Source organism: Colossoma macropomum, unplaced genomic scaffold (assembly GCF_904425465.1).
Source record: "Colossoma macropomum unplaced genomic scaffold, Colossoma_macropomum, whole genome shotgun sequence".
Taxonomy (NCBI): domain Eukaryota; kingdom Metazoa; phylum Chordata; class Actinopteri; order Characiformes; family Serrasalmidae; genus Colossoma; species Colossoma macropomum.
In genome coordinates, this window is record NW_023494786.1 from 9,804,784 (window position 1) to 9,827,489 (window position 22,706).

Here is a 22,706-nt window from a genome sequence, read left to right on the forward strand (position 1 = left end):
AATGTTAAGGGCCTTAAGCGGCAACATTGCCAGCCAGGGCAGACCCAAAGCCCTACTGGAGCCCACAGAGCACACATTGCCTGCTGTGGCAGAGGAGTTTGACATTCCCACCATGGTGGCTTCAAACACAGATTTCCCGCTTGATTCTGCACAGACTGAGGGCTCAGTAAGAGACACCCAGCTTACTTCAGAGCCTCGATCTGCCTCTCCATTGTGGCACTCCAGCGAGGATGGGCAGGCATCTAGGGCAATGCCAGCAAAACAGGTGTACAATGCTGTGAAGGTTGTCTTGGCTAAGCTTCTGCTGGACACCCTGCCGGCCCAGATGCCAAGAACTGGTGCCTTTTTCAAACGCAAAGCCACAGAGGAGAAATTCTCCATGCCTGTGTGTTAGGATTTTATTGCTGAGTTTACAGCCACCATTCAGTCTGGCCAGCATAAGCCTAGAATGAGCAGAGTGGGGTGAATGCTCTCTTCTGTGGTGGCCTAGCCTCCATGCCAGCGGTGGATGCCTGTATTGCCTCTAAAGTGGTTTCCCCCGACAAGACGCTGCGTCTCAACCTGCACTGCCCTAGCAATGAGTGCAGGTGCACTGATGAACTCATCGTGAGAGCGCATGATCTCGCAACACAGTTAGGGATGCTGAATAAATCATTGTCTCTTACGCTTTTCGCCGTGCAGAGCACTCTGCAGAGCACTGGGACTGACTGGGCCACAGAGGAGCTCCCTTCAGATAGTGGGCTATTCAACCACTCAAACCACAGGTTGGTTGGTAGCCATCCATATACATGGTTCGATGGCAGGTTTGGCCAGCACAAACATCTCTGACTGACTCATGCAGGGCCATGCTTCGGACTCTGCCTCTTGTGCCTGGCCATGTTTTTGGCTCAACTGTTAAGGAGGTTCTAGATTAACGGCCATCCTTCACGGAATCAAGCACTGGAGAATTCAAAAAAGATGATGATTTCCTTTCGCCCTCCCAGTCCTTACATCATTCCCATGCGGTCACCTGACTTTCAGGGACAGATTTCCACTCTGGCTCTCCCCAGGCACCCAAACCTCGCTGCCTGAAGCCAGCGGTACATCCCCAGCAGCATATAGTCCAATATACATCCTGCGGCGAGCCAAAGGCACCCTTCTTATCATTCATCAATGTGCCAAAATGTTAAACAGGCTCGAGTAGTTAGTGTTAGATAGTTAGTGATAAAGCCTTCTTAATCACAACAGTCACATAACAAGGCTCACATTTGGGCACTCGTGGTTCAGAGAGGCAAAAAGTAATATACTTACTCACAAATACGTGCAAAACTAACATTTTTCCTGTTAGAACATTAAAGTTCTGTTTTATTTGGATTCACTATCAGTCTTTACATTTTCTCCATCTAACTGTGCTGAAACAGAACGCGTACCTGAACTGTTAACTTAGTACTCGAGTACCCCTACACATCACTGACACGCACGTCAATCCATCTATCCATACCTGCACACGATCTGATGCACTCCTCTTCAAGCCTACAACAGTTTCTAATTAGAGGCAGCACTGCACTCACTCATTTCAGTTTACATTCAGCAGCTGAATTCCATTATGCCTCCCCGGTGAAGACAGTAGAAAAGCAAAAGTCACCTTGTTCTATATTTACATCCGCGGAGCTGAGAGGCATGGGGGAAAAAACTACCAGAGAATGCTTTTAAATGCCTCGTTCTCGTAAACAGTGAGGGAGGCGGCCCGTAACGTTAGCTGTGAGAAAACACCCAGTGCAAATTTGCATGGCTGAGCAATCAGCCACCTTCAACCTCCCTTGATATTTACCGAGCCTACAAAAGCATCTCAATTTTCTTACTTCAATAGGTAGAGACAGCCCACCTAACACGATTCTGCGATGCCTGGCCAAGGTGCAGCACGGCACACGGCCGCCGGGGAATTGTAAATAAATAAATAAGTGAGCATCATTCCTGTCCTCCTCATGCTGCTTTACTTCATGAGAGTTAGCATTAGCTGGCACGCAGGCTGAATGTGTTGACGACATGAGAGCTGTGCTGTGCTGTATGAACTGGGACTGAGCCTTAGGTTAAACATGATGCTGGGTTTCACACTGCCACATTCGCTATTCACTCAGAAAAAAATATATATATCCAGGCCCTCGTTTGAAAGGCTGTCAGAGGCTCGAGGAAGAAAATTCTTCAGACCACTGTACACGGGGGAAATGGAATATTCTCGAGCACAAATCCAATAAAACCTTTAATTCTCATGTTCTCTCTCCTCTTAAAAACTGCCAGACTACTGAGCCACTGAAAGTGTTTTGTCCTCGAGAAGGGTGATCTATGATATTTAGATGAATTGAAGAATTGAAGAAAAGATGTATTTTAGGATTTGGCTAATCCTCAGCGATTCCTGCGTCTAAGAACCAGCCAAGCTCGGCTAGCAAAAAACGAAGGCAGGAGAATGTGCGGGAGCAATCTAGCATCAATGCATTAATCAGCATTCAGTCTGTAATCACGCAAACCACGATTTGCCGTAATCACATCTGTACGACATGCCCCGTGAGATGGCTAAAAATAGCGGCAAGAAGAAGAAGCAATGATTGTGTTTGAAATCAGTCATTTGCCCCTCCAGTGCTTGTCCACTAAACCCTGACAGCTCACGTCTCTTCTTCACGGCCCAAAGTGCCCTATTCCCTCTGTGCCGCACTGGGTGACTGACACAGGCTCAGGATGACCTCTGATAACACTGACCTTCTTCAGCTGGAATGGAGCTCCACACATGAACAGATAAAAGCCCCTGAATAAACATACATCATAAATATGCAAAATACATCCCTTTTTTGTTATTGTTGCTTGTGCTGGTAAACTATAGCTAACTACATTCATTCATACTGCATGCACACTCACTGTCCACTACCTTGTGCTTCCGCTCACTGGCCACTTTGAGGCCCACCATATAGGCCCACTATATACAGTCATATGCAAATGTTTGTGCCTCTGGTCAAATTGTTTTATTGACTTGTACCTTTCTGCACATTTTAATGCACAATTTGTTTGTTTGCTGAATTTAACATTTTGGGAAAGAAATGATGAAATGTGGCCTGTGCAAAAGTGATGCCACATTTTATATTTTATGTTTATATAAAGATAACTTATGATTATTTGTGTTGTAAAACTGTTTATTCCCTGTAGACAGTGTGTTGACTAATTTTCACTTGGAAAATAAACATAATTTGACCATGGCTGTTCAAACTTCTCATACAACTGTAGGTGTATAATTACCGATTATTCTGTTGTCATGCACGATTTGTCAACCACACTCTACCTCATTAATCATTGGTCAGTGTCTGACCACAGGACCACTGACCAAGTATTTTGGATGGTGGACCAAAAATATCCAGCTGCTGCTGATTAAGGGCTAAAAGATGACTAACACAAATTGTGCATTACAGATGGGCTACAAATGTCTAACTAGCAAGGTGGATCTGAAGGTACAGTACTGTAAAAGTCAGAGATCACCCTTTCATTATACAATCAGTCAAATGGCCATTAAGGACAAGGTGTTTATTTTTCAGGAGCAGGAAACATGTATTTAACTCAAACTTACATTAAAGTATCCAATGCTAAGTATAATATCAAATCTATCAGTGTTTAGTTTGTATGCTCTTCTTTCGTGCACCCTACTTCCATGTTAACTCTTCCATCCTTTCAAACTTAATCAAGTAAATACAGCTGTGTCCTCTCAACAAAAGCTATTCCCAAAGGAGTCACAGACATTGTTTCCCTTCAGTGAGAGACTAATATCACACAAAGAACTATCCAAACTCACCTTCTCTCTATGCATCTAAAATGTCTCAAGGAGATATTTCTGACATTAGATATGAGATACTCCAAAAAAAAAAACCAGGAGTTTCCAAAACTGGAGTTTAAAAAAAAATTATTAAAAGATACAGGGAAAATGGGGCTCCTAACGACCATGCAAGACCTGGTAGACCACCAACTCTGTCACCAGCAGATAAACAGCACTTAAAGCCGTCATCTTTGAGAGAGAGGAGAAAATCAAGCTCCACTCTTGTTTCAGATCTGAAAACATCCACGGGTGTTTCTGTCCATCCCTCCACTGTGAGAAGACAACTCAACACAATGAGTCTGAAAGGATGTGTAGCAGTCAAGAAGCTCCTACTGAGAAAAGGAAATGGACAAAAAAGAGGAAGTTTTGCTCTGAAATGTGGAGTAAGGTTTCATAGACTGATGTCTGAATTTCTAACTGGGATTGCCTGGATTGTAAAAAGCAGAAAATGCAACCAACGTCTAAGGCTAACCTTTGGAGAAGTGGAAAAACATCCCTGCAGATTTCTTGGAAAAACTGAAAGTAAGTCTTCTGAAAAGAATGAAAGCTGTGGTAAACGTCAAATTGTATTTAGTTTTCTGTGTAATTTTCTGTAAAATATGTTTTCTCCTTTTTTCCTGATGTTGAAAAATGAATCATTTGTCCTTAATGGCTGCTTTGACTGGAAATTAATTAAAAGGGTGCTCTATGACATTTGCACAATACTATTAGTGTTTCTAATAAAGTGGCCAGTGAGTGTATAATGTCAGTAATGAACAGCTAGAGTTAGAGTTAATGTTAGTAAAAGTGTTGGTAACAGTGTATACAACAGCCACTGTTGATTAGTAAGTTAAACTGCTGGTGAGAAGAACGGCTCCTGCTGCCTTGCCTGCTCACAGTAGGGCTACCACTGCAATATTTCTTTTTTAAAATGGGCTGCGGCGGCTTTCCTGGGCTGTCAAGAAACAACTCAGTGCAGCAGTGTGACTAGCAGCTAGCAGGCCTTAGCCCCTGGCGGCCTCCACACTGAAGGGGAATGCGGTGGCCTGGATTCATCCTTGGATGGATGAAGGAGCAGGAGAATCAGGTAAGGGTCAGGGGAGCTGTATGTGAGCTCACAGAAGGGGGGGATGGGGCGGGGGACGGTGGGGGAATGGGGGAGAGACACACACACTCCCACAACAAACCCCTTCATCAATTCTCAGAGGAGAACCCGCTGTTCTGCTCTCATCTCATCGCATCCCAAAGCTATAAAGCATTCTAGCATCCACCTCCACATGCACACTCAGCCTAGCACAAAAAAAAAAAAACAGACCAGTCCAGCCCTGGTCTGTACCAGAGAATTATCTGAAGCATTAATCATGCTGTTAATAATGCGGATATCACCTAAATATATATTAAATACACCTCGCCTGTGCCTCGATCGAGAGATTTCACTGAATTATGTGGCAAAGATTTCGTACATTCCAGAGAGATGTAATGAAATACGAATCATCAGTGATGTCATCAGTGGGACTGGAGTTAATACAGCTACCAAGGCGGTCTCAAAGGAAAAGTAATAAATTAATTGTATAATAGAGTGCCACGTGAAAAGTGACTAATACATGAGAGTTTTCATTAAAATGGCATTTAAATCTACTCGATTTTTCTCTTCCTTTTCATATTAATCACACAGAGACTAAATTATCAAGAGATGAGTCCATAAGATGAAAGCTAGTCATCAGACGTCGATTTCAAAGTGTTGTTTTGTTCATTTGTTCAGAGTAAACTCCAGTGCTTTTCCATAATATATCATTAAAATAAATGTACAGACCTATCAGAAGCACTTGTTTGCCACTACACTGCCCGTCAGTGGTTCAGGGACACCTTGGCTTCTTTTGCAAATTTCCAGGTGCTTGTCGACTGACCATTTGCAAAATTCTAAGAAGTCTTGCCATCCTTAGTCACTGTTGCTATGTCAGTCAAACTCAGCTCAGGCCACCTGGTAGCACTGGTAGCACTTAAAAAGTTAAGCAGCACAAAGGAAATTGTAGAAGCTCATATTTGAAATGTTTTATTATCTCTATAATAAACTAGCTTTACAAGGTTTTCAGTCCAGACATACAGCCATATGCAAGTTTGAACACCCCCCAGTCAAATGACACGATTCGTTGATGTTCTAAGTGAAAATAAGTTGGCTCATTCTCTACAGAGAACAAACTTAAATATGGCATATTTTACATACTGAAAAAATATACAACATAAAATGTGCTTTAACTTCTGCACAGGCCACATTTAATGTTTTGTTTTTCTCATATGTTAAATGTACAGTAAGTGACTTATTTTAGACACGTTTTATTTCTTGAAATATTCTTTACATCCTGATAGCAATCAATAAACCAAATGGTCTGACAATAAAAAGAAAAAAACGTTATCTGTGGAGACCAAAGGACTGTAAAAATCCCATCCATTTGGATCAAATGAAATGATTGGATGGCCTGCCTGCCTGTCTACCTGCCTACCTTACGACCTGCCCACATGCATGTACACATGTGCTTATTTGTGCAAGTGCAGAGTCAATCATACACTCACACACAGCTAAACGGTAGCGAGCCAGGTTCAGAGAAAAGTTACACAGGTATCTACAACAGCTTGCACTGCTAAAGAAGGGAAGAAAAGAAGGACAGAAGTAGAAAAGGCTTTGAACAAAAGGAGTTTGGAAAAACAAGATTGAACATCAGCATCATGTTCCCACTGTGGCGAAACCTGAGGGAGTTGGAAAGGCCTGGAAAGCGACACCAAGGTTGCTATTTTTCTGTTGGACAGGTTATTATCTGGTTTGATTTGTTTATGGTGAAAATCTGTTATTTTTTCCTGAATTATGTAGCCAACTTAGCTAGCTACTTATGTAGCTACATTATGTACGGGGCCAGTGCTATGTATTAGTCTGTGTGTGTTTGTGTGTTTGGGGGAGTGGCTTTGGAGGGCTGAAAGTAGGGAGTGGGATTTTTTGGGTTGGATTTTTTTTTTTCAAAAACCAACTTACCCTTCCTGGTTTCTACAAAAACACCTACTCCATCTTTAAACTCAGCAAATAAACTGTGTATTAAAATGTGTAGAAGTTTGCTTTCTGTAGAGGATGTCCACCTATTTTATGTAGAAAGTCAACAAAACATTAAATTGAACAAGGGTGCCCAAACTTTTGCATATATGCATGTTTAAGAACTGACAAAACATGAATGTAGGCCAAATAGAAAGGATACCAAAAGCAAACTCTGGAAACCACATTTGCACTCATCAATATAGGAGGTCTGAGTTAAGAAAGTTGCACTTCAGATGAGTTAACACTAGAGCTAATGCTGAAGCTAACACTGGAGCTAGTTGGCGCAGAGTTAGATGTTGAGAAGGACGTCATCTTGCATACAAGGTCTTTATATATATTCAGAAATTTACCCTAAGCATCCATCGACATAGATGTCACCATGAAGTGAATGCAATGTGTGATTAGCACTAACATTAGCTTGGAAATTTACAGCCCACAATTAACACTGATGCAATTTTTTTTTCTGTCACATTACATATTTTATGCTTGTACTCTTGAGCCAGAATGACACATACATCTTGATTTGTGCCCCAGAGAACACAAGCAAATGCTTCTTCGAGGGCCTCTGTTCCAATACCACCAATTTTTCAAAATTCTGCATAATTAAATGTAAACAGTCATCCAGAGAGGTCTGATGTAAAATGCTCCATTCTAGAGAAACTTACATAATTCAGAATTGAACTCAAGTTTTCGATTGAATTCACAGTGGCGGTAATAGGAACCAGGTGTCTGAAGCTCCTTCACAGAAAGTTTTTCTATGTCATGTCCACTGCGGAGAAAGATGTAGATTTTTTTTTTTCCAGATTTACAACTATTTTACCATCAACATTACATATAAATTTGTGTAGGGTCACTGGTGGTTTTGCACAGTACATAAAATGGCTGTTTTTGTGAAACGCTGGTTCCTATCAGCACCACTGTAAAGAGTCGGTAAGTTTCTCTACAATTAACCATTTCACAATAAAGCACTTTGAAAGGCTTTGTTTACATCTCAACCATTAACTTATGCAGAAATGTTGAAAAATCAGTGAAATTTCTCTATAAGAAAAAACATTAAACCTATTTTTCTACACTATATGATAGAATATTGGCCGACATGGCAGTTCGTACAGTAGTAATATATCCTGGGGTTATTTCTACAGTTTGTTTTATAGTAGAAAAAAGCTGCAGGGATCTTTTACTGGCGTGGGAGCGGGCAGGCCGTCAAAATGAATGACATGGCAGATTCAGATGAGACTAAAATGACAGTGTAATCCTGGTATTAATTACAATATTCCACCTCCAACTAATCCCATACGAATAGCAGTATTAGTCTAATCATTTTGACTAATTCACTGCCATCGCCATTCTCACTGCAGGTTTGTTCTGAGGAGTTCTGTCTGAGTTTTTCCTTTGCTTGACAGGGGAAGTAGTGCTTAGTGATGGTTGTGAGTGGATGAGAGCTGTGTCAATCATACATTTGCAAATGGGCAGTTGTCCTCTCCATGTCTTGCCCACAAATGCAGTCTTTTGTAGCAACTTAACAAAACAATGATAAAGACCTCATTCATTTTAGGGGTTGGGGATTTGGCAAAATGATCATATCACAATATTTAAAGACAAGACATTTTCATGATATGCAATTTGTATCACAGTACTTTGACACAAAGTGCCCCACTTTAAAAACAGCCATCGAAAATTGTGACTAGAATGTTTTTATTCAACATTCCACATATTTTGCTGCACTAAATCCAATTAAACAGGACTAATTATGCTCTCTCGTCAGCATTTTGAGTATGGAGTATCCACAATAAGCTCAGAAAAGCATACTGTTTATCACGACAGCAAAACTGATCACAATATCGTGATATAAAATACACCTCTAAATCAACATAATGAGAAAATCTAGCAAAAAAGTTGCTTTATAACACTGAACTTCCATCTTAGCAGTACTAAGCTGAATGCTGATGACTTCACATTGAGAGGACAGAAAGTGTGGGCTTTGGCATTTTTCCCAAGGTTGTCTTTTTGTCAGTTGTTCCTTCAGTTGTGCAGTTTTTGCAAGATCTGAAACAGCTTTCTGTTTAATATGTTATTACAAACTCACTAGCTTTTGAAAAGCTGCTTTTCGGGTGGGATATTTGCTTCCCATACAAAGTATTAAGAAGAGGGTAAGCTTGTCCTTCATGTTCAAAACCAAGGAGCTGAAAGTGCAGTGTATTTTTGGAAAGCACTCCATTCAAGCCTGCCTTGTGTTTCATAAGGACCCTGAATGTTTCTAGCCACAACCAGGGCAAGTTTAGAGTGATCAGGAATGGAAATTACTCCCATTCTGTTCTATTCATCACTGCAGATTTCAGCTGTTGAAATGGACCTATTCATGTGCGCTGTGCGAAGTTGGAATATGTTTGTCCTTGTGCAGGAGGTGTAACTGAACTTGGTAAAGCGTTGCAGAAAGCAGAGCCGGAGAAGCAGCAATTGTGTGTGGGAGTGGATGGAATCTTTTGCATCACAGCTATGGTTATTGTGAAGGAACCGTTCTAAATAGATTTTACATATCTGTATTGTTAAGAAAGTCTTGTTTGTGTGAATAGAACATTTTCTTTTCTTCTCATGCATTGCTTTACTGGAAATGCATTTTCCTGCAGGGTTATTGGGTTAGCGGTTGCAACCTTATGGAGTTTTTTTAGTCATGCTTGACTGTTCTGCTCTATCAAAATCTGGTAACAACAACCTCAGTTCAGCCAGAGATGCTGGGTTACTGTCCCAAATGGCCTCTGAAAGCACTTATCTTGCTTAATACTCATGAGCTCTCTTGAGAACACAATGCATACTAAATGTTATCTTTACCTAAGTGCTCTTCAGCACTTCGCTTTGCCATTAGGGCCCGAATGATATCAGTTGACCTGTAACATTATCCGATATTGCGAAATGGTAATTTCTGTGGATTTTATGGTTTAATGCTTGTATATCAGTAACTGCTAAGAAGACAACCAGCACCTACTCACTTATAGTCATACAGGCCTAACCAATAAAAATATGGAACGTGCATCCAAATCAAACCTTTAGCATGAGGATAACATGCTACAACACAAAAAAAGTTTCTATGAAGATAACTCATGAGCAATAAGAAAAATAGCCAATTAGCACAACAAACCAACAAAACCGCTAATAAGCCCTACCCTCTGTAATTTGCATGTTTTCTGCTGTTTGAGTTTAACAAATTTGACATTTGATAACTAGCAATTATACCAGTCACTAAAGAAAACTATTCTGAAAACTAGCAGTGAAATATACTTGTTAACTTTAATACAAATGAAAATGTTTTTCAAAAATAAAAGCTAAATTAAGGCTATAATGTCCACTGCAAAAAAAACTAACACTACATTGTATTAAACAGAGAAAAACTTTAGTTTTTGTGTTTTAAATGCATGAAAGATTCCTTCTTTGTCACCTTAAATAAACTAGAGATAATGATGCGTTTGCAGCAAATCTCATTGGGGAAAAAAGGTCCCAGTTTGGAATTCCAAATTCAAACTTTTCTTCTTGAATGATTCTTGAAAAAAATCGCTTTGTCTGTAGACTCTGTAAATGTGGTGTAGAACCGTCATGTAGTGCCATTTTTTTTTTGTTAGCCGTGTAGCCTTTAGCATGCTAACTAGGCTAGCGCAGTGAAGTGATGAAGTTGTGTTGGCAGTCCCGTATAACAGATGGAGTAGTTTGTAAACCTAAAGCCCAGTCTGAAACAAACAAACAAATGTTAAGCATTTTAAAGTAGTTTGTTGCTGTAGCTTATAAAGCACTTTGTCCGCCATGTAATGTGATTAAACTTGTATGCATTTGCACTTTCTAATAATATTTTTGAAACTGCATTATCAAAGTGAAGCTAGAAAGAGGGCAAAAATCAAATGTAAACGGGCAATTACATATTCTCGCCTACTGTGCTCATTCTGTATCAAAATGCATTTGAAAATGCTTTCAACTAGACTGCATTTCATTTTCACAGTCTTGCCAGCCTGTCAATCATCCCATCACCAACAGCCCACAGCTCACGCAGCGGAAAAGGTTTTATCTGGACCATGGTGGCCAATCTTACATTAGAAGATGGAGTGAAACAGCAATATGTCCACTTATGGTGGTTGATATGTTTTTATACATGATTCATCAAGAATCTTTAATTGAACATGTTGCATTGGCCACGGGTTGAAATTATTGTGCGTGTTACCCAGCCATAGGCTACAAGTCTATCTTCTAGTGTACACACATGTGGATATATTGCTGTTCCACATCTGTTACCAAAAATGTACTCATAAAAGCCTAGTTCAGCTAGGGGGTCTCTGATCGTTTTTTTTTTTAATTAATATTACAAATATTGCTGGTATAGGTGTGTGACACTGTGAGCTGGGTCATTTAGCCAGCTGGTAAAATCAGCAGATGGGGGCTTTGTTCGGGAGTGTAGCATCAGCTAGCATTAACAATGGCTTTTAGCTAGCTTAATTCCGCAGCCCTCCACAATTCATGTACCTGATGACAGATCAATTCATGTACCTGATGACCTGATCCACTTCTGATGCTCATTTTGTAGAAGATGTCCCTGCATGGTATCAACTGGATCTGAATCTGTAGGTCCAGACTCATTTCAGCCAGCATTCTCAGTCAATGAAACAAGGCTGAAGGTAGCTTGTTTTTTGAATATTCCAGTCCACCTTAAATGGTGTTGCTGTTACATTCGGGCACATTGAGGCACCAGAGTGTAACTGCTGCACCGTTTAAAGTGGAAGTAAAATTCGAGAAGGAAGCCAAGTTCAGCCTGGCCACATGTTCGATTAAACACTGTCTCATCGGATCATGTATAAAGACATTAAGCATCACAAGTGGCTATATTCCGCTGAGCGTGCTCTTGGCCCCAACCTGGTTGATTGACAGGTTGAGAAGACACTAAAAATGAAAGTGCAATCAGGTCGAATGTATTTTTAAAGGCATTTTGAAACAGAATGAGTGCAGTAGGTGAGAATCTGTAATTGTGGGGAGGAGAGGCGCTGTTTCCCATTTACAACTGAATTTTGACATCTTTCTAGCTTGGAGTTCTCTTTGATAATGCAATTTCAGAAACATTATTAGAGAGTGAAAATGCATATTTAGTTAAATTACATTTTAATTGACAAATTGTGGCATAATCACATAAGACATGAATATGCAGTTCTGAAAATAGATTTAACTTTAAATAAAGCTACTTATAAAGCATCTAAATCTCTGTGTAAATGAAATGTCAGTACTACTGCACCAAATGGCAAATGTGAATGGAATTAATGAATTTGAATTTTCATTTTGAGCCCAAACTTGCATGTATGAGTGGAAAATTTACATTCCAAATTAGGATTACATTGCTATTTTGCATATTACATTTTCATTTTAATTTTGATACTGATATGCTTCCGTATCTGCTGCTAAAGTCAACACCTTTATTCACTCGATCCCTCACCCCTCTAATGGCTCATCTAACACCCTTCACTTGAGCTAATAAAGTAATGGAACAGCCCTTCAATACAACAAGCCCTCTCCTACTTAGAGTTGTTTAACTATTGGTGTCTGTTTAATTTTTGAGTATATTAAATAATGTTGGGTGATATTATTGGTTATCAGAATCCCAATAGCGGTTATCAGAATTTTTAGCTCCTTAAAAATGGTACTGGTTACTGCTTTGTATCAGTCCCTGATTGGTCCACCACTGGTGCAGGAAATGAAACTGGGTGTTGTTTAAAGAGGAATTCCACCAATTTTCCAAATTTTCTGCATAATTCAATATTTGATATGTAAACAAAGTCATTCAGAGGGGTTTGATGAAATGAGTCATTGTAGAGAAACTTATTGACTAAGATTTCTTTACAGTGGTTGTGATAAAGACCAGGGGTCACAATGTCTACAACACAAATACAGCCATTTTTTAAACTATGCAAAATGTCCAGTGAACCTACATGTGAGTTTTTATATATGATATTGATAATATAATGTGTTTTACAAAAAAATGTATGCCAAAACCCCAAGGTGGTTCTTCAAGGTTTTTTTTTTTTTTAAGTAAAGACAGTGGTTCTATATGGAACCATGGACACTCACAGAACCATTTGCATGCTTAAATGGTTCTCTGCATGGTGAAATGGTTCTTCAGATTAATGGAGAATGTGCTGTATATGGAGCTATATAGAATTTTGAAAGGTTCTGTATAACACCAAAAAGGGTCCTATTGCTACAAGCTTATCATCATAACAGAAAAACCCTTTTGATGCTATATAGAACCATATACAACACATACGCCGTCAATCTGAAGAACCATTTCACCATGCAGAGAACAATTTAAGCATGCAAGTGGTTCTCTGAGTCTTCATGGTTCTATATAGAACCATTATCTTTACTAAAGAACCCTTGAAGAACCATCTTTTTTACTGTATTATTGAGTGTAGATCAGGTATCAGGCAGCATATTTATCATCATTTCATACAGTACCTTGTGAGGGAGGCGTTAAAGGTGTTAAACACTCCAGACGTCCGGTTCTTATCGCCACTAGGTAAGTTTCTTTAGAACATTGCATTTCACATCAAACCACCCTGAATGACTTTGTTTACATCTTAACAATTTAATTATGCGAGTGGAATTTCCCCTTTAAGAATGTTTCAGTTGGACAGCATGCATTTAGAACAGCCAACCATGCAGATGATATAAAATGTTAAAAGAAAAAAAAGTAGACAGATAAGAAATGAGATTGTTTAGAAAGACAGAGAGGAAAGTATCTCTACCTGTTATGGTCTGGGTAGCTCCTGAGGAAGCAGAAGAAAAGAAAACATGGCACACACGTTAATACACTCCTTCCCATTCAGACAAACACAAAACAGTCACACTTTTCTCGCAGCTATAGAAACACCACTTTCAGCATTCACATTCTTTACTTGACAAACATGACATGGACAGCAAGCAGCTCACGAAAGGACATACAAATTTTTCAGCAGTATTTCTTCCGAATGGAGAAGGAAATGCTTTTCTGTTCAGCATCAATCTGTCATTGCCATTCAGAGTCAAGGTGACTATACTGGAAAGGGGATTGTAGGGCTGGATGTGGCATTCAGCATCATACATGTGAAACAGAGGACTGAGGAGAGGGGAAAAAAGAAGAAGAAGCAGAATTCCTTGGCGAGAAACATAACAGCATGAGGTCCGATCCTGGTGGAATTACATCCTCATGAGACCAGGCTGGTACATCACAGTTTGAAATGAAACAGAGAGAAGGCAAAAGACGCCTTCTCTTTTCACACCATAAACGCATCAAAACCGCACACATCACTGGCAGTTCAGCTGATGCGTGTATATTAAACTAAGACTAGAATAAATTCAAATGAAGGAAGAACTGACAGTGTCATTCTGCAGTGTATGATGTTTTTATGCTCATAGATTTTTTTTGTCTGGTAAAACAAACAGTTGCCAGAAACACCAATCATATACTGACATTCACTGGCCATTTTATCAGAAACACTTAGCATATACCTACATTTATTGGCCATTTTATCAGAAACACCTTCCATATAGGTGTGCTTTGTAGTTTTACAATTACTGACTGTAGCCCATCTGATACACAATTTATCAGCCAACCTCTACACCATCCGTTCATGGAAAAGGACCACCACAGGACCACCAGCATATGTTGCTGGAGTATTTAAGCATGGTGTACACTTACTAGCCACTTTATTACAAACACTACCTTGTTGGTGCAACTTACTGTAGCTGGTCTTTTGCCACGCACAGTTAGTGTTAGTTATCATCTAGCCCTGCATCCTCTAGTGGGCAGTTTCTGACCACAGGGCCACTGTTGGCTGGATATTTTTGGTTAGCAGACCATTCGCAGCCCAGCAGTGACCCTGAAATTCTTCTTAAGGTATTAGTTTTGTCATGTCTCTTATACTGTATGCCACAAATAAGCACAGAAGAAGCAAAAAACACTATGGGTAGCCGTTTAGTAGAGTGGTGGACGTTTCAGCCACATTTCAATTCAGTTCAGTTCAACTTTGCCATTATACACATACAGGTGTACAGTATAACAAAATATGTTCGGGCTACTATTCTGGTGCATAAACATTAAGGCAAGAAGACGTGATCGCACATGTACTAGTTGGCTGACCGACAGTATGTAAACACAAAATAAATACAAGAAACAAAAAATAGAAAATATGCATAGATTGAGAATAAACTAGAGACAGAGAAGTGTACTGATGCATAGAAAGTGTGTATAAAAATGTGCGACAATTTTAGAGGTAGTGTTCAGTAAACACTGGTATGAATGTTCAAGTGTTCTGCCCAAGTATATAAGAAGACAGTCAGCAGTTTGGAATAACATTCAGTGAAAATGAAATGCAGCTGTCTCTCACCTCCTGCTGTATACTCAGTTGCAGTCTGAAGTGGACAAGTAAGAAGAAATATGAAGAACGATGTAAAAACGGCCAGATTCTTGTGGTTAGATTTAGCCTATCATGGACAACAGCCCTCTTGCCATGCTTCTGTTTTCTCTCACAATATACAAGTTCATGTACAACTGTTAATTATTTGCAGAATTTTATATACTGGAAAAATGAATAAAACATAAACTATGGCCTGTGGAAAAGTTAGATAACAATTTTATATGTTGTATTTTTTCCAACATGTTAAACTCTGACTAGCTCTGTAATCTGATATCTAATGTTGGTTCAAAGCCCGACCCCTGCCAGAAAATAAAAGCTTAAAAAAGAAACGATAAAATAAAAAAAGCTTGCTGTCATGGACATGTTTACATTGCCATGGTTACAGTCACCGTCCAGTCTGACACTTCACACTAGTGGAGTTTTATAGCTTTTAACTCCATGACTGTGCATGATATAGATCTATCTATATTATTCAGTCAAGTTTTTGCAACTTTGCAAAACAAAAATATTTTAAATTCACTATTTGATATGGTTCTTGTTAAACACAAAGGGACATTCTGAGAATAATTCTCCACTAATATCTGGTAAGTGGTTGTCCTATGGTGGTCCCTTTAAATTGATAAACAGGTTTGAGGGGATTGATACATTGTGCTGCAATACTATCTGCTAGAGTCTGTAAATATAAACCTATAAAGTGCACATATACATTAGGTGTTCCTGATAAAATGACCAGTGTTTATAGATATTAGTTTACAGATAAATACATAATAAACTGGCACCTCGGTTTATGCTGTGCACTTCATCCGAACCAAGAATACCAGTGATATAGTTGTGTTGGAACAGTATGACCGGATAGCTCAGCTGCAGCGATATAAAAGCATCATTACCTTACATAAAAGCATCATTACATCATTACTTTTCTCTCCTTACAAGCTCTCATGGGGAGGATTCATTACTGAAGCTTTTCAGGGTACTTTTGTTCATTACTCATGAAATGAACAGTTCTGCTTTCACCATTATGAGAACAGAAAAGACACAGACAACTCACATAAGGTCAAGGTAACATATGCAACACTGCTGGTCACACAGCTGGACTCCATATACACTAAGGTGCTAAAGACTGACATAATGTCTGGACTCTATCAGATCCATTTGGAAGCTAAGGCTATTTTTGCTCTCGCCAACGATGTTTCTTAGAAATCCTACACACGTTTGTGCAGTTATGCGCTGAAGTCCCACCTATTAGAAATAGTCATTACTGAGGAACCATTTCGGCACCAGGAGGCTTATAACTCTTTAACAAAAGCTTGGATCTAGAGGTGAGCAATATGGTGATGTTATATTGTTAGAATGATAAATTACACCATGGTCGGTTTTTCTGAACATATTGTGGGTGCTGTCAACATTGCACTTCCACAACTATGCATTGGGCAGTAGGAGTGCACCTACATTGGTGCATGGTGTTTGTTACAGCTTCTCAAAGCTCAGAAAAACCAAGTATTGCAATACATATGGTATTGTGGATACAAGTACTGTGACATGTTTGTGCTATATTGACCACTCCTACACTGCAAAAAAGAGTAGTTTGTGAAGATGCCATATAAGCACCACTTTGGTTCCCGAAAGAACCTTTTCATGGACGGTTCTTTAAGTTTAAAGTATCTCTATCACTGGAGGGGATGAGGGACGGGGTGCTATACTATGGCCAATACTGATGGTGTTTGGATGATTGGACAAATTTCGACTTGCTTTAGTCACAAACACACTTACTACCGTGGTTAATGTAGTCCACCCTGGTTGAACGAATTACCTCTGTAATCTGATATCTCATGTCGGTTCAAATTCCGACCCCTGGCAGAAAATAAAAGCTTAAAAAAGAAATGCTAAGATGAAAAAAGCTTGCTGTTGTGGACATGTTTACATTGACAGATCGCACAAGTGGAGTTTTATAGCTCCATTTTTTGCTCCATTGGAATATAAATCTGACTTTGGTTTAGAGTAATTGAGATGTACCATCCAGTTTCCAGCACCTTTAATAAGATGGATATAAAACAGTTTGAAAAGATGGTGTATAGTTTCCTATTTTTTTGACAACAACAGTAATAATAAAAGTGATATTACATTTTCATATACTGAAAAAATCCTGATATTAGCTTTTCCAGAAGTCTTCTTTTGAAGCCCCTCATCCTGTGCATGCCACCGTTGCACATAATGTAAAGAATCTAATGTGTTTTCCTAGAAGAATACATCCAAGCCAGGAACCATTTAGGAACATTTATTTTTAAGACTATACTTGGATCTCACCGTTTGAAGCTTTAAAACGGTGTATGCCTCAGTCAATAGACTGCTCTAGCTGTGGCACATTAGGCAGGAGTTATGACACGCCAGCAGGACGGTGATTAGATGTCACTGCTGTCAGTCTTCTGACACAATATCGATGGTCAGATTTGGCGTTTGATGCCATCCAGGAGGATACGACTGCACTCTTATCTATTTTTCACAGGAGGAGATGAGTCCTCGCTGGCAGAGGATTATTTTAGACGTTTCGCACACACTGCAGCTCGGCTAGCACACGCTAATATATAGCCTCATTTTCTTCTTTCAGAGCGTTGACGCTGTGGAGTAGATAATCTGATTTCAGGAAATGATTGCAATTCATTTCACCACATGGTTCCTTTTGTGTGTTGCTACCTTTTCATGCACATGAAAACCCATAAGAGTATGTCAGTATAAGTCTAGGGTTAGTTAGGTTAGGGTTATTAGTATTGTGCCTGTCAATGTAGGTCTAGGCCAGTGTTTTTCTGTTCAGACGGTCCGATTAGGACCTGGAGCCAAGAGAACTAGCCCTGTGGAACGCCGGCAGCTTTGAAGAACACCTTGACTTCCTCTTTGTTTGTCTTTGTGATCTGTGTTTAATCTCTTACCCTGCTGTGTGGCTCTGCTTCTGTATTCTAACCACAGGCGCAACACCATACAGGCCAGACAGCCTCTGTGAGCAGCACAGTGGGCTAAGAGGGTTGTGTCCTATTTAGTGGACCCAAGTTCGATTCCCAGCGATGATGCAACCATCAATGGCTTGGAGTCCAAAAGAGCCTGATGGCCCTGCTGTTCTCATGAATTGGATGGAATGGCTTAGTTCCTGTCTTCCTTCAACAGAGAGAAACTCTAGTCAATTGTGGTCATGTGTATAGAATTGGTGAGTTAGGCTTTCAAATCATTTTTGTTGATTTCTGTAAATGAAAGTAAGGTAACATTCTTTACATTGAACAAACTTAAATATGATGTTTTCCTGCATATTTTTCTTCAGTTTCTATTCATTTCTGTTGACAAGTTTCACATATTGGGAAAAATAAAACATAAAATATAAAAGGCACCATCATTTTTGCATAGGCCACATTTTATCTTTTTAATATTACTACATTCAGCATATAAATACCAGGGGGCTTAAACGTATATGACTGTACTACTTTTATCATCCTGTGTGGACTTCATTGCTGGTAATAGCTGCAAAAGCATTAAAGCATCTGAACTGAAGGCTTATAATGTGAATGTGTTGTCCTTCAAGCATGTGCAGCACTATGGCATTGTATGAATGGCTTGTTTGGAAAGAGCCTGGCTATATGTGTAGCTAATGGGGAACCTACAGCCCTATTCAAGCTGGATGGGTTGTATCTGGGGAAGAACTATTATTTAAATGGTTGAGCTGCAGTTGTAATTCAGCATGAATCTGCAATGTTTGTAGTCTGACAGTATTCATTCCTGAGTGAATTACCCTCAGTGAAAGCATGCTCGAATTGACTATATGAAGACGTAGTAACAACACCTACCAACAGACACGTCCATGCAACATGTTGTTATTGTTATTGAACGTGGCACCTGTTGCATAAGGCTTACATACATCTGGGCTATGATGTGTCAATAGAGGATCCATGGTGACTTGAGCCAACAATTTATTCTGTATAAATTGGCCAGTTATATCCCTTAGTAAAAACCTAAAAGGACTTTGGAAAGATTGAACAGGACCTTCCTTTGGGGGTCTGAGGGCACACAGCCATGGGAAAGAAATAGCAAAAGCTAGAAAACTTCTTATGGAAATATGCAAAAATGTAAAGATTTAAGATCTAATCTAACCAATAGAATTTCCAACCTACATATGCAACTGCTAATGATTGGTTGTATGTAGTTATATAGAAACAATCTTCTTCTTAAATGGCATCATAGGGTATATTATTAAACATGACAACTCCAACTTGGATCAATTATTTCCATTCAATTGGATAGTGATAAATAATAGATTTCATGCATAAAGCTTTCATGCATAAATTGCATAAGAGATATTTTATATGTTGAAATGACGGTAGGTTTAAATAATGTTTTATTACTAAATAATAATTCTCAAAATAAACTGGTAGGGGCTAATATGGCCAAGTTATAATTATCAGGAAGGCTCAAACCCCCCCCCATCAGCCTTGTGAACTACGCCTATGATTGTAAAACATCTGTTGTTAAAAATAAAGAAGCTTCAGATAGTGGGCAACATTGGGAGAAAAATTAAAAACACAACAATGGCCTGTGGTGAACTCATTTACATAGCAGTGAGGCATCACTTCTGCAGTTCAAACATTTCGAACATCATGTGCCCTCCTACAGCTCAAGAGATCTTGTGATTAGTATCACAGTCACTCTTGCCATACTCTCCTTTCTCCAATATCAAATGTATTTTTAAGAGCCAGCGAGCATGTAATTATATTGGGAGAAACAAATAAAAGCACAATTGGAGCTGCCAGCAGTCAGTGCCATGTCACATTCAATATGCTAAAGAGACATTTGTAAATGCTGTGTGCTGGAGCAAAGCAAAGACGGAAGCCTCGATGCACTGCCTGTATACGCATCCACACCTACTGGCAAAGTGTGAACAATCGCTTTGAAAGTGAAAACTGTTTTGCGGTGCCTGACCCTTCGCTAACTGCACAGACGTCCAGACAAATCCACAGCGGTCTGAATTGAGATGCGATTGCCGATGGGCTTTTGTAAAGCTTCTGCATGCGCATTTCAGAGCATCTCAGGCCATTGGAGAGAGAGCTGCTCGAGGCCACTGTGCCACGCTTGTGAAGGGCCGTTTTGTACTTTAACCCATCTATTGCTGTCTCTGAGTTTTAGACGTAATGATCAGTCATGCTGTACGCGCTGGAGAAAAAGCAATGTGATGGTTCTCGCACTCAGCAAACAGATCAGAAGGCTGAGGTTGGCGTGTGAGGGGCACGTTGGCGGTGCAGGAGAAAGAGAGAGAGAGAGAAAAAGAGAGAGAGAGAGAGACGGAGAGGAGGATAACGAGGACGTCAGGGTGAAGAGAGCTGCCAGAGATGTCATCCTCTCAGCAAGGGCCAGTGGCACTCAGGACAAGGAGCGGCCACTAAAGCTGCACTCAATCCTCCTGTGATCTTATCCATCACCCTGCACCAGCCTGATAAACTCCGCTACCCGGATTAGAAACACACCGTCAAAATGCAGTGTTATATTTACAGATACTGATACAGATACTCTGGTTAATATTTTACGTGTTTGGTGTGGTAGGGGTGAAAACTTCACCATGATATTCGATATTTGGCAACATTCTAAATGTTACTACAGTCCAATATGATTCCACTCAGTAATGTACAAACAGTACAGTCAATATATCCAGAAAACTAATCCTGCACTGCAAAAAATAATTCATAATAGTCTCTGCCAAACTCAAGATGACAGTAGGCCAGTCTTTATTGATTATATTGGTGAGCACATGTAGTAACATTTAGATTATTTTGAGGACTTATTGAGGTTTAAGAATAGGCCATGAACATGAACAATGACAAACCATATAAAGCCTTGCAAAGTTTCTTGGCAATAACTTTAATGTCGTTAATGGCCAGAGGCTGGTTGCACCAGCTATATGTAAGTTCCAATGTAGGCTAGTTGTAGTGTTTAAGTTCAGGTTTACTGAATCAATATGCACTGCACCACACAAACTAGTTTTAACATTGAGCTTAGTATCTACTAAATATTTACACCTCCCCTTAAGCAGGTATAAGCATTGGGGGAACCAATGGAAACAAGCATGAAGACCAAATTGGTTAACTAAGCGAAAACACTGTGCTGTGATTGTACTTACAGCTCTAATCATCACTCTTTTAGTGCAAGCCAATTTAGTAAAAGGATAGTTTGAAACAAACTAGTGTAAACTAAAAGTGCACAAACAGTATAAACTTACTTTAAGTAAAAACTTAGCAACAAACCAAGTCTTGGACCTGTATGTGGCTCCACATATCCACAGCTAAACCATAACTTAAGAATAACTCTGCAAGTTTGTATTATTCTCTCTGTATCAGAATAATACGCCTTAGGATGTAATATATCTGTGAATTTACAAAATCTACAAAACATTGCGGGAAAAATAATCATGCATAAGTATCAAACAGACTGGAGCAAATAAAGTACACAGTTTAATACTGGTTTTATTGCTAAGTATATTATACCAAGCATAATAAAAAAAGCCCAGAAAAAGGACACACTCCCTCTTTTGAAAATATTGCTCCCTCTTTACCTCAAAATCAGGAGCAGGGAGGAATAGGTGTATTTTATGTTGAAAAATGTATTGAATCAAGACACAACTGTATCATATCAAACTGAAATCTGAATTCTGTGAATCGTTACATTCACACCAAATTATCATGTCCAACTAACTGAGAAAGTAAATTTTAAATGAATAGGAAAAAAAAACAAGTTTACACAGTTTTCCACTCTCCCCAGAAGTAAGATGTACAGCTGAGACACGTTTGGTGTCCAGATTTTTCTTCTTTACCTTAGAACTGGAGCTGGAAATCTTTTTCTAACAAATACCTAAACTCAGTAGTCACCCAAATCTTTTTTTGTTAATATATCCCTAAATCTTCTCTAAACCTGCCCAAACTGCATCCAGGTCTTCATTAAGGTCCCATAGACTTGTGTGGTTTAGAGCATGGTTTCTCAACCATTGGGCCACAAAGCACCCTTTTGTGGTCCTTGGGCCAAACTCAACTATAAATCACACACACACACACACACACACACACACACACACACACACACACACAAGGCAGCTGTCAAATTTTTGCCCCTTTCCTCTACAAACAAAATAACCTCCCTTGATGTTGTAGAAATATTCCATTTAATTTGCTACTATTCTGTTGATAATTTATGTTCTCTGAGCTGTGTTGAAAATTTCCCATAAATAAAAGTTTTGATTTCCTGTAAGTCTTCACGTTTTCCAGTGATAAATTGGTGGGCTTCGGGTTGGAAAAGCTGAGAATCCCTGATTTGGAGCAGAGTGTGACTTAACTGTGACTCTGAACTATAAAGTTAAAAACAGCTTCAATAT

At 39.4% G+C, this 22,706-nt stretch overlaps 1 protein-coding gene across 3 annotated transcripts in view; it reads right to left on the reverse strand.

Moving 5' to 3' along the window:
• Positions 1-22,706, reverse strand: part of cadm1b (cell adhesion molecule 1b) — a 221,137-nt gene that overhangs the window by 67,540 nt on the left and 130,891 nt on the right. For 2 of the 3 annotated variants that reach the window (XM_036560535.1, XM_036560524.1), the window contains exon 2: positions 13,664-13,684. The exons of the other annotated variant lie outside the window; for it this stretch is intronic. In XM_036560535.1, coding sequence (XP_036416428.1) covers positions 13,664-13,684 — 21 coding nt within the window. The remainder of the gene's footprint in view (positions 1-13,663; positions 13,685-22,706) is intronic. 3 annotated transcript variants of the gene reach the window in all.